Below are 13,294 nucleotides of genomic sequence, written 5' to 3' on the forward strand. Positions count from 1 at the left end.
GCACATCCTGCGTTGGCACTGCTGTAGGAAGCACCATCTGCAGTCCAGTAATGCACATTCATGCTTCAAAATCCAACTAAATAGCACTGCTTACGTCAGACCAATAGGTTAACCCGTTCGTTCCTGAACAGCAGCTTACTTAGCGTGTTCTGTGAGTGAAAGCTAACAGTAACATGCTTCTAAATAAATTACTGTAAGCATTTTGCACATTATCTCCATTTTAAGACAAACTCAGCCCTCAATAGTCTGTAGTGTGATATTATATTTTTATTTCATACGTACAGGGGTGGGCTGCAGTAAAGTACCCTGAACTATTTATTTTCCTTCATTTCCCTATTTTCAGTAAACGCATAGCTGTCTGGCAACTCAGTAGAAACCAATTGCTTATTTCTTTCTGAGTTTACTGTCTTACAACTAACGGGACTAGAAAGATCACAGTTTGAGACGTCAGCAGTAGACACACTTCAGTCCATCCACAACTCCTTTTTTTCCATTATTGGGACGGGGTGTAACTTCACCAGTGACAAGCATCTAAAACCAAGGTTTACACCGCCGGGGGGCTAGCCGTGCCGCGGTTGTTCTTCCACACACTCGCAGGCACACCTTTAGCCAATTCAAAGTGCCAGTGACCTCTCAACCAATCGGGGACAAATTTCGACAGAATCTGGGACAAGTAAAATAAATCAGGGACACTTTTAAAAGATTAGTCCTATTAACTTGAAACATTGACAGAATCAGAGCATATTATGAATGAATTCACATTTTCTGAAGTAAAAAAAAGCCGCCTTCTTTTGGCTTTTCCCGGTTAGGGGTCGCCACAGCAGATCATCTGTCCGCTCATGATTGGCATCGGACTTTTACGGTGTCGAGTTGCCAGCCCGGCGCTCAACCTTAAACAGAAGGCACACACTTACACTTAGGGCTAATTTAGTGTCCAATCCACCTACAGCATGTTTTGGGATGTCGGAGAAAACAGGAGCACCCGGAAGAAACCCATGTGACCACAAGGAAGACTTGCAGAATCCGCACAGAAAGCACCCCAGCCGAGAATCAAACCGAAGAACCTCTTGCTGTGAGGCGACAACGCTAACCGCTGCACCACCATGGCCGCCCACTGAAGTAAAAAAAAGTCTATAACTCTTAATTATTGTCATTATTCATTAAATGTAATCCACCACCTTTCCTCCAAAATTCACTAGTTTTAGGAGGGATTAAGAGGGACAGCTGAAAAATTTGAGTCAAAATCAGGGACAGTTGAGAGGTGTCCACCTACTGTAGTGGGAGAAAACGGAGCCCCTGGGGGAAACTCACGGAAACTCCACAAAGAAGGCTCTCCAACAGAGAATCGCACCGGATAACCTCTTGCTGTGAGGCGGCAACACTAACCGCTGCACCGCTCTGCCGCCCTTGACAGTAAAGCTTAAAACAAAAAAATACTTTTTTAAGAAATCCGAACTGATGCTTAGATAACTGTTATATGTTAGCGATGTGTTATAACACGCAACAATTTATGTTCGATAACATATTAAATAAAACATAAAAGAAAGCTGACTTATCCCATTTCCCTTATCCCTTATCCCAGTTACTCTTATGCAATTTAAATTTCGAAGTCCACAGTGTCCAGTAAAACTCAGGACTGAACAACTCTTGCGGAAAAAGGAAGGGATTCAAAACAGCGGTGTGCGTGGCTTCAGTTAATTTCGAAATACTAAATCCCTTGAGTTATACCTCGTTAATTCTACCTCTACGGTAGCGTGTCTTGTTTACTGACAACCTAGTTTCGGGTGCGTGCGTATGTGCGTGTGTGCGCGTTTGTGAGTGCTGGGTGTGGTGGGGGTACAGACACATTTAATTCTGTAAATGGCTGCTTGTGCAAGGTCTTTTACTACTACAAGGCGGCACTAGGAAGTTGGCTTTATATTTTCCCAAGTAACAGACTTCATGAGCCTTGTCTACGAAGACATTTGGGTTGCTCAATCGCGAATGTATACTATACCATGCCGAATTCAAAAGTCTTCTGTCTTCTCTCAGCTTTGATCCTGCTGTTTTTATACGGTAAGCTGCTATATCTATGTTTATTACAGGGATGACTTTCTAGCTTGTGCACACTGCGTTACTTTTTCTTCGGGTCGTTTATGAAAAGTATTATAGCAACAAAAATATGTATGCAACTGTCAAATGAATGCTCGCAGCACTTGTCTTCATATAATTTTCTTGAGAGATAGAATTGCTCACCTAAATCGTTTTATGGTAGCAGAGGAAAACAAATGATTCATGTTAAGTGTACAGGGTTTCATATTTTTTTTTTTTTGCAGATGTAGGCTATGCGGTTCTGGATACGTAATGGACTTAGTACGGCTACATAAATAATTTGTGAAATATTCTGTTTAATGTTTTGCGTAACAAGGTATGCATTGTACGTAATCAGATCACACTTTAACGGTTTCGTTTTTTTTTTTTTTTTTGCTTTCTTCTCTCCTCTGTCTACTTGTACTTCTATCGTGGATATTTTTTAACACTCCCCGGAAGACCTGGACATCCAGGGGCATTAGGATTAGAACATGTATTTATTTATTTGTTTGCTTATTTATTTATTTTTCGTAGGGGCTGAATGCTCAGAAGCTGAATACAGGCTTTTTTCCAGTCTATTTTCAGCAAATTACAGTTCACGTATCAGGCCAGTGGAGAATGTCAGCCATCCAGTTATTGTTCACTTTGAGGTGTCAATGTCACAGCTGGTAAAAGTGGTAAGAGTGCATCTATGTTGGTGTCATAATGTGTTTAAATAAAATGTATAGATGTGCGCGCGCTTACACACACATACAAACATACATAGGTATATATATACGTGTATATACATATATATATATATATATATATATATATATGTATATATATGTATATATGTATATATAAGTATATGTATATATATATATATATATATATATATATATGTATATATATATATATACACGTGTGTGTGTATATATATATATATATATATATATATATATATATATATATATATATATAATGTATATAAATATATATGTATATATGTATATATATATATATATATATATATATGTATATATATGTATATATATATATATATATATATATATATATATGTGTGTGTGTATGTACATTTGTAAAATGCTGTTGCAATTTTGTATCCAGTTTCGACACAACAATATTTAAAAATCGATTGCATTCATTATGTGAGTTTTGTGAATCTTTTAAATTTGCATGTATGCAAGTAAACACAATCGTAAGTCATTAATTTTTTATATGGTTGCCTTCTAGGATGAAGTTAATCAAATAATGGAGACAAACTTATGGCTGAAACACGTAAGATTCTTAATGTTATGTTTCATATGCCTTGTTTGTATGTTGCACTGTATTTTTCTACACTTTTACAATATTTTTTTTGTATGGATTAAACTTGTTATTGATATAGCTGGTGTACTGATGATTACAAGAGTTGACCCATGAGTTAAAATAGTTTAGGTACCAGTATCTTATTACTAGTTAGCATGTTTTTCTACTAAATAGTATTTGTAAGGTGTCTTTGCAAGCAAGACAAAACACTTTGGAATGACAGAAAATAGGTTGCTATGAACGTGGCTTAATAAAGCTGTAGCATCTCATTTATCCAGACTGACAGTGGGTCTTCAACATTATCAAGAGTGCTTTCTAACTATAATTGCTCTCCTTGCTTTTAAGGAGAGGTGATAAAAGGTGAACAGGGTTGACATCTGCTGGATAATTTGAGTCACTTCACTAGTTAAGCATGTTATCAATTCACCTTTTTATTTCTGGTTTTAAATATTTGCTTATCAGGATTTGGTATAGAAATGTGCTGTTACTGGCACATTTTTGTGATTAAGCCCAACTATTATAATTTAAAATTACAAAATAGCTTGGTCAATAAAGTAAATTAAGATATGTCAAACTACTCCAAAAATAAAGTAAGGCATTCATTTCGTGGTTTGAACAATAAACAAAAGTAAATATCATTCACCCTGGGTCACTTTTTAATATATCCCAGCAGTATTTTATTTAACAGCAGGAGTTAATTATGTGGTCATTGTCTTTACAAAGATTATTTTACAGAAAAATACATTTCCCGTATAAATAACAAATCACAACAGCAGGATAGCATATAGCTGCATTTCAGCTTTAACAATTCGTCTTAATAAACTACCATAATTGTGCCACTGTGCAGCAGTTTTCTGATTGTATTGTTTTCTTTTTCTTTTTTGTCAGCAATACCAAGGCTGGTGTTTCTATTATTTTCTGAAATGGTAGCTGGTTACATTTGTTGGTTATTTTTCTGCATGTAGTACTTTTTCCCTATTATCTCTTAAAAAGTCATTATTACTCATTTTTTTATTCAGTTTGTCCCTAATAAAAGGTGTTTCTCAATTCTCAGCCACTTGTGTATAGTGCTCTTCTAATATAAATCTGCTTGCTACACACTATTGTTTTGCCTGCACTTAAAGTGAGAAACTGCACTTGTTTCCAGTAGCTCTGACTAGATTATATCTGTAAAGTGATTTGAAAAAAGATTATCAAAATGGTCAGTTGAAGACACTCACACACAAACACAAACACACAGTGTGCTGCTTACTGTTAAAAACTTTACTGAAGACTAGCTTTCAGCTTGTGTTTTTTTGACTCACGTTTCACAACTGTATCTTTCTTAAAATACGTTTTACCATGTTTAAATATAGCTTTATGTAGCATTCTCCTTCATATGACACTTAAAGGAAAAATGAGGTAACCTGTCTGCGAAAATATAAATATCTACAAGAAAAAAAAAGATCCCTGAAGATGTTAACTCTTGCTCTTAAATATTACATAACATTGCTGCTTTTGGCAATCACCTCGATTGTAAAGAAAGTGAAAAAATAAAGCACAGTAATATATTTCAATGTGCTGCGACCACCTCCCACCCCAGTGCTTAGCCAGAAATATCTGCAGTAATGTGTTACAGTTGCATTTATCATGTACAGTCACACTTTCCACTTGATCACTATAATGGCAGATTCAGCTGTATCAGTCATGTAATCAGTGTGCTGCTGTAATTCACAGGCATGACCACCATGTTAGTCTACACAAGTAGTAGCCAGTGTAATATATTTCAGTTTGCTGTTGTCATTTAGAGTCTGTCAACCACAATTCAGTTTGTAGCTGTCATTTACATGCCTCCACCCAGTCACTATTACAGAATAATGATCACAGTAATTTACTTCAGTTTTCCTTTATCATGCACATCCACATCCCAAAACCAAGTGCTATACTGATAAGTTCAGCATTATTAGTAATGCATCTGAGTGTGCTGGAGCTATTCACAGATTCAGCTCTCCTCATCTACAACGCTGGTAATGTCATAATGTATTTCAGTTTAATACTGTCATTTACAACCTGTCAGCCAGTCCCCCACCCCAGTCACTGTAATTTGACAAAAAAAATAACATTTGCCACATTAAGTGGTGAACACAGATTGTCTAGGTATGTCCTATTACTATAAGTAAAGATTGGATTAAATGGAGTACTGCTTACTAATTCACTGATTCTTCTGATAACCTACTTTAGCATAATATCATTGTTTATTAGAATGAAGATCATAGGTAAGGACTAGGCTAGCTACCTTTGTAGACCAATTTAAGTCTAGTCACTTTCCTTTTAACCTATCCCATTTAGTTAGAGAGTGGCAATACTCCATGTTATGATTGCTAATTATATATTACCCCAGTGAGAATAACTGGGATCATACCATAGGTAATTTGAGGGGACCTATGCATAGGGTAAAGAATTTATGAGTTGCCTCTGTCCATAAGTTGAACAGGGGGCACTCGGTCCTGGAGTAAATCTTCTGTTTCCGATCAATAGATACAAATTGCACTTGAATATGGACAGTAAGGAGCTTTGTTTTATGTGGATACGGAGTCTGTTACAGAACAGGTGAGCTTTGTTTTATGTGGATACAGAGTCTGTTACAGAACAGGTGAGCTTTGTTTTATGTGGATAGGGAGTCTGCACAGAACAGGTGAGCTTTGTTTTATGTGGATAGGGAGTCTGCTACAGAACAGGTGAGCTTTGTTTTATGTGGATACAGAGTCTGTTACAGAACAGGTGAGCTTTGTTTTATGTGGATAGGGAGTCTGTTACAGAACAGGTGAGCTTTGTTTTATGTGGATAGGGAGTCTGTTACAGAACAGGTGAGCTTTGTTTTATGTGGATAGGGAGTCTGCTACAGAACAGGTGAGCTTTGTTTTATGTGGATAGGGAGTCTGCTACAGAACAGGTGAGCTTTGTTTTATGTGGATAGGGAGTCTGCTACAGAACAGGTGAGCTTTGTTTTATGTGGATATGGAGTCTGCTACAGAACAGGTGAGCTTTGTTTTATGTGGATAGGGAGTCTGTTACAGAACAGGTGAGCTTTGTTTTATGTGGATAGGGAGTCTGTTACAGAACAGGTGAGCTTTGTTTTATGTGGATAGGGAGTCTGCTACAGAACAGGTGAGCTTTGTTTTATGTGGATAGGGAGTCTGCACAGAACAGGTGAACTTTGTTTTATGTGGATAGGGAGTCTGCTACAGAACAGTTGAGCTTTGTTTTATGTGGATAGGGAGTCTGCTACAGAACAGGTGAGCTTTGTTTTATGTGGATAGGGAGTCTGCTACAGAACAGGTGAGCTTTGTTTTATGTGGATACGGAGTCTGTTACAGAACAGGTGAGCTTTGTTTTATGTGGATAGGGAGTCTGCTACAGAACAGGTGAGCTTTGTTTTATGTGGATACAGAGTCTGCTACAGAACAGGTGAGCTTTGTTTTATGTGGATAGGGAGTCTGCTACAGAACAGGTGAGCTTTGTTTTATGTTGATGGGGGGTCTGCTACAGAACAGGTGAGCTTTGTTTTATGTGGATAGGGAGTCTGCTACAGAACAGGTGAGCTTTGTTTTATGTGGATAGGGGGTCTGCTACAGAACAGGTGAGCTTTGTTTTATATGGATAGGGAGTCTGCTACAGAACAGGTGAGCTTTGTTTTATGTGGATAGGGAGTCTGCTACAGAACAGGTGAGCTTTGTTTTATGTGGATAGGGAGTCTGCTACAGAACAGGTGAGCTTTGTTTTATGTGGATAGGGAGTCTGCTACAGAACAGGTGAGCTCTGTTTTATGTGGATAGGGAGTCTGCTACAGAACAGGTGAGCTTTGTTTTATGTGGATAGGGTGTCTGCTACAGAACAGGTGAGCTTTGTTTTATGTGGATAGAGAGTCTGCTACAGAACAGGTGAGCTTTGTTTTATGTGGATAGGGAGTCTGCTACAGAACAGGTGAGCTTTGTTTTATGTGGATAGGGAGTCTTCTACAGAACAGGTGAGCTTTGTTTTATGTGGATAGGGAGTCTGCTACAGAACAGGTGAGCTTTGTTTTATGTGGATAGGGAGTCTGTTACAGAACAGGTGAGCTTTGTTTTATGTGGATAGGGAGTCTGCTACAGAACAGGTGAGCTTTGTTTTATGTGGATAGGGAGTCTGTTACAGAGCAGGTGAGCTTTGTTTTATGTGGATACGGAGTCTGCTACAGAACAGGTGAGCTTTGTTTTATGTGGATACGGAGTCTGTTACAGAACAGCTGAAGTTTGTTTTATGTGGATAGGGAGTCCGCTACAGAACAGTGGTATCCTCTGTGAGATAATACCTGTTCCTCCAAACCATTCTGTTGATGTTGCAGAAGAGGTTTAGATCCCTAGACCAGGTATTTTTTATGCCATTTAATTTGCTGATGTGCAGTAAATCCTTCAGTACTGGATCAGAGGATGCCTTGTATGCCTGATACAGGTCATCACTTAGCAGTATGCAGGATACTGAATATAATGACAGGATTTTGATTTGGACCATGTATTGACTTAGGACTTGTATCCTTTTAGTAAGGTATCTCTGTGGGCATTGCAGTTGTTGTATATGTTTGGACAGATGCATGCCAAAGGGAGCATTATATTCAATGACTGATCTAATGAGAGCTGAGTAAAGGGGAGGAATGATATTCCTAGATGTAGACACAACTCCTTTGTTTATAAGCTGTGCGATGTACAAGGACTTTCTTTAAACAATGGACACATGTGGGTCAAAAGGTAGGTTGCTGTCGACATAAGTTTTCAAGCCCTGAGCAACTGGGTCAACTCTTAGGGGAGTATTGTCAATGTGGTAGAACCCTGGGGTAGATGACTTCACAAAGGATACAGCAATGCATTTTTAGACATTTAGTTTCAACCCATGATTTTGGTACCAGCTATTTATTTGGGACAAACCTTCCTACAGGATGACAAAGTCATTTGGGGATTCAATGACTGCTCCTAGCTTGCAGCCATCAGTGAACTTAGTTAGCCAAAGCCCTTTGGTATTGGCTTTTACTTCAAAAAAGTTAATGCCCAACAAGAGAGGTCCGAGCCCAGAACCCTGGGGGGGTGGGGGATGGGGGCTCCACTGGTGGTGACTAGTGATTTTGTGGAGGTAAATTCCCCTGTTTTGATTTCCTGAATCTTATCTGTGAGCCATTTGGCAGTCCAGCTGTGGCGCAGGCATTTATTCCCAGTTTAATTAACTTTTCTACTATGCCTGGGTGGGAATTGTGTCAAAAGGTTTGGCCAGGTCAAGGTATGCAGTCTGTACCATTTTTCCTTCATCCATTGCTTTGGTAAACTTTAAAAAAAATCCATCAGGTTAAGTAACCATGTTCTGTTCTTGATGAATCTAAAGTGAGACGGGTCCTTTGTTTGGAGGTTCCCTATATCCTGACTGATTAGTTCCATGATGAGTTTTTCCATGACTTTTCACATGAGGCTGGTAAGACTTTTGGGTCTGTAATTGCCTGGGTCTGTGGAAGGTCCTCCGTTAAGCAGGGAAATGACTGTAGCTGTTCTACATTAGCATGGTACAAAACCAGTATAGTGGCAGAGACTGAACAGTGTTTTTAACTGTGTGGGTTAATCATGCTTCATATTATTTAAGATCAAGGGATATTATCAGGACCCATCAATACAGCATTTTTAGCTTTTGATAGCACAGTTAGAGCTTGGTCTTGGTGATAGCTGGAGTAGGGACAGTTTAGTTAGAGGTAAATTTATCAGCCAGTAGATTCACTATATCTTCAGCCTCAGTGTAGGTAGCATTGCTCACAATCAGCTCAGTGCATTGCTGCACTGTGCTTTTGAGATTACGAACATAACTAAAAATGCCTTGTGACTGTCTTTGGCTTGGGTAGCTTTTTGCCTTAAACTTAACTTTGGTCAATTTTATTAAGCTACTGAGTTTTTTTATTTCAGTGATACAAGTTCTAACATTCTGGGAATTAATCTTCGTACTTTTAGTCAAAATTCTTTTCCTGTTATTATAAAGCTTGTTGATGTTATGGTTCCACCATGTGGGTTTGTTTCTGGGGTTTGCCCTGCATTTGTCCATATGTGGTACAGCTGCAGCTATGCAGCTGTTTGCATGCTGATATAGTGTGGTGGTGTACATTTCTGAATATTCAGTGGAATTAACTGGAGTTGGTGGGGATATGAAGCTTGCCAATGTATCACTTAGGAGTAGGTAGTTTTTTCTTTAAGTAATTTCTAGAGGTACCATGGGTGGAAGGAATCTCTGGTTTCAATTTCAATTTTATTTCAAAGCAGACCGCTTTATAATCAGACTTAACAACTGATGAAGCTATACAAGGGATGGTGCAAGATGCTCCCATATTACTAAGGACAAGATCCAAGAAGTTACCCTCCCCCCAGTGGGTACTCTGTCAATACAAATGCCCTGGAACAATTAGTCAAAGTGCAGAAATCTCTGTGCTTGTGGACTAGTAGTGGTGTAATTTTCTCAGTCTATAGCTGGATAGTTTAGATGACTTAGGAAAATGGTACTGGGTTTAATACTAAATGATTGCAGCTCCTGTAGATAGACATTGTGGCTTTCTTTAGTCATAGATGGAGTTCTGTAGCTAGCTTTTATATGGCATGGGACCTTTCTGATAATTATTTGGACATGAAGAAGCTTAGTGCACCATACTGCTTTACCGGCCTTGGTTTTAGTCACTTCTGGATATAGACCGAGACGCCTCCTCCTTTTGTCCCCTCCTGCACAGTTGATGGTCTAAACAGCTACTAACATGGCTAATCAGAGAATTAATGAATTAATAGAAACTTTCTTACCATAGTGCAAGTATCATCAGCTTACGCCAAAGTGCCATACTCTTTTTTTGGCACCTACACTTAAACATTGGTCAACTTATTTTAATGGGATTTTGTTCTCAAAAAGCTGCTCTCAACTTATCCATGAAATGAACATGTACACAAGTAAGTGTGGTAAAGCTCCACAAATAAATATTCAACACTATACAATCCTGGTATCTGAGGGGCATTTTAATTAATAAGTCCAATGTGAAGTATTTGCAGTCTCAGTAGCTCGATGGGTAGCACACACTCCTTTGGTGTGGGAAGATCAGAAACCCATAGGTTCTGTTACCACACCAGGCAGATAGATTTGTTTTGCAATATTGACATTGCAGTGTGCAGCATTGGGGAGGGGGGGTGCAAACCTGAGTGTGTTGTCCTTTAGATGACATCTTAAACCAGCTCTGTCTGCTTGAGATAGTCATAGCTCAGGTGAATGCAAAAGATCTCACAGCACTTATCAAAAAAGAGAAAAGAGTAAGGGTCCTTTATTAAATACCATATATATTATATTTACAATGTTTACATATTATACATTATTTACAATTATTTACATCTTTTTGCACTTGTATTTTATCATTTACCTATATCTGTAAATGTATTTTATTTTTTTTATTTACATTCCTTGTCTGCCTGCACTCTTTTCCACAATCAAAATAATATTTTTTCCAATGTTTCTGACAATATCTATTTTCCATTAAATTTTATCTCATTTAATTTTTCCATATAGTCCATATTATGCAGACATTTTTTAACTATTTTCTTTGCATCTTTTACCACAATAACAATATTCTAAGATATCAATATTTATAACCTTCATTCTCTTAATACCTTCTACATTCTTATTTCACATATTTTTCCCATATCCTTTTACATCTTAAAGCATGTTCTGTTGTTTCAACTTCACTACAATAAGAACTTATTCTTTCTTCTATTATTTATAGAGCATATTCACTTTTACTAGCAACTTCTTTATCGATAATCTCCATAGAAAATCTCTGCATTGTAAATGTTTTTTAAACCACTATAATCTTGCCTTTATAACTTTTTTTTATGCTCTAGCTGTGCCATGATATATGCAGTGATACTTACTCATTATATTTGAATACCATTTTTTCCTATTATTTTTCTATACTATCTTTATTTTCAATAACAAAATGTTTTCTTGTCACTCTTTTACTTCTCCTTTCAAACATTCTTCCCTCTTTTCAAGTTACTCATCCTATCCCATATTTCCTCATATTTTACTTTCATTAAACTTCCCAAATATTTGTTTACTTCTTTTAACCATATCAACACTTTATGTAAATTCAGTGATGCTGCATAGACAACTGGGTTAACCAAACCCAGTTGTCCGTCTTTTTCTTTAACATATAACAGCCCTCTTTCACTGGGTCTAATCTCGATCCCCATATAAATGAAAACACAACTGATATTAATTATTTTTCATACTTTGCAGAGACCATAAACACACTTGCTAAATATGCAATTTATCCCAATAAAACAGAAATGATTAAATATACTTTCTTTTTTTTTTTAATTTCTCCAAGTCTTTTAGGTTTCTAATACTATTACAGGAAGGGACCCCATTCCTAAGTCAAAGTATAGTGCTGGAGGGACAGGTTCATAACCCAGAGACTGCCCATGCTATGGAATAGACTTCACATACATGTCAAACAGAGCACCTCGCTGACCCTCTTCAAGATAAATCATCATGAGTGGATAGGAAATAGAAAATTCACTGTGGGAATCACTGCAGTGGCTCTCCTTGACAGAGGCACTGGGAACTAAGGTCGGGTGGCACTATGCCAGGGTAATCCTATGGGCTAGGCTTGTAAAGGCTCCAGGGCCATTAGCCTAGTATACACCTATGAACCTATGAATTAAAGTGCATGAAATTAGTATTGTTTCAATCTTCAGTGTTAGACAGAAGTGCTCTTTGCAGCACCCGCAGTGTGCCCAGTAATGACTCCTTCTGCAGTTCAAATGGAGTTATATGTATCGGTAACATATCAAAGTACGACTGTAAATTTTTTACACTTGTTGCTCCTACTACTACTGGAACTGTCTTGGTATCTTTCGTCCACATTGCCCTCATTTCTGCCTGCAAATCTTGGCATTTTATGACTTTTGTCTCCCTGTATGTAAGACACTGTAGTTGCTGGGTGCAGCAATTTCAATGATCCAAGTTACTTTTGTCTTCTTTTCATGGACTACTATATCTGTTTTTCGCGTATCTATTTTATGAACTGTTGGGAATGGATGATCCCATGTGATATAATCTTCATCATTTTCTATAATGTTTTGTGGCTCATGTTTTCAGTGCTTTTCACATACTTCAATATTATGTTTGCACAATCCCCAATGCAACCGTCTTGCCACATCTTTCAGTATACAGTCCTTCTACCATTAGTATATCACAACCAGCAACAAGATGTGCAACTGTTTCCATCTTTGTTGTACAAAACCTATATTTGTCTGTTTCTCTCACATGTTCAATGGACTTTGTAAACTAATGTGTATTTAGTCCACTGTCTTGGGCCACCAATATTAACCTTTTGTCTTTTGGTTTAAATTCACCTTTCTTTAACTATTCCTGTGTGCGATCCTGATCAACATGAGGTTGTTCCAATAATTATCTATACTTACAATTATATTTATGTATTTTCCACATTTCTTGCCTTCTCATCTGATCCTTCACCTAATATTCTTTCTTTTGTTTTTGGCACATTCAGTTGCTGCCTGATTTTATCTACTTCTGGTTTGATTTCCATTCCCACTTGACACTGATATGCTTCTGCTAAACTAAGCAGGGAAATAATCTTAGACTTATTCTCCTCATGTTTAAAAAGTTTCACTACATTTGGGTCTTGTAAGGTTAGAAGATGTGTATGCAATCCTGTGACTGCAGATCTATACATGTAATCAGTTTTGAGGAGGCCCATACCTCCTTCAGAATGGGGAGTATATAGTCTTGGTATACACTGATTTTTATAAATCATTTGATGAGCATGAATCATCTTTCTCGTTTTCCTGTCCAACCAGTTCAAAACCTTTTGGAG

General features: G+C 37.6%; 1 protein-coding gene across 2 annotated transcripts in view; it reads left to right on the plus strand.

The window, feature by feature from the left end:
• Positions 1-1,252: 1,252 nt before the first annotated feature.
• The window catches only part of LOC122806983 (neuronal acetylcholine receptor subunit alpha-3-like), a 256,292-nt gene continuing 244,250 nt past the window's right edge, over positions 1,253-13,294 (plus strand). Inside the window, exons 1-3 of one of the 2 annotated variants that reach the window (XM_044077845.1) lie at positions 1,253-2,055; positions 2,316-2,747; positions 3,307-3,351. In XM_044077845.1, the coding sequence (XP_043933780.1) occupies positions 2,562-2,747; positions 3,307-3,351 (231 nt within the window). In that variant the 5' untranslated portion in view covers positions 1,253-2,055; positions 2,316-2,561. The remainder of the gene's footprint in view (positions 2,056-2,315; positions 2,748-3,306; positions 3,352-13,294) is intronic. The other variant, XM_044077844.1, reaches the window with a different exon arrangement.

Source organism: Protopterus annectens, chromosome 7.part0 (assembly GCF_019279795.1).
Source record: "Protopterus annectens isolate FY-2018-M chromosome 7.part0, PAN1.0, whole genome shotgun sequence".
NCBI classification, from domain to species: domain Eukaryota; kingdom Metazoa; phylum Chordata; order Ceratodontiformes; family Protopteridae; genus Protopterus; species Protopterus annectens.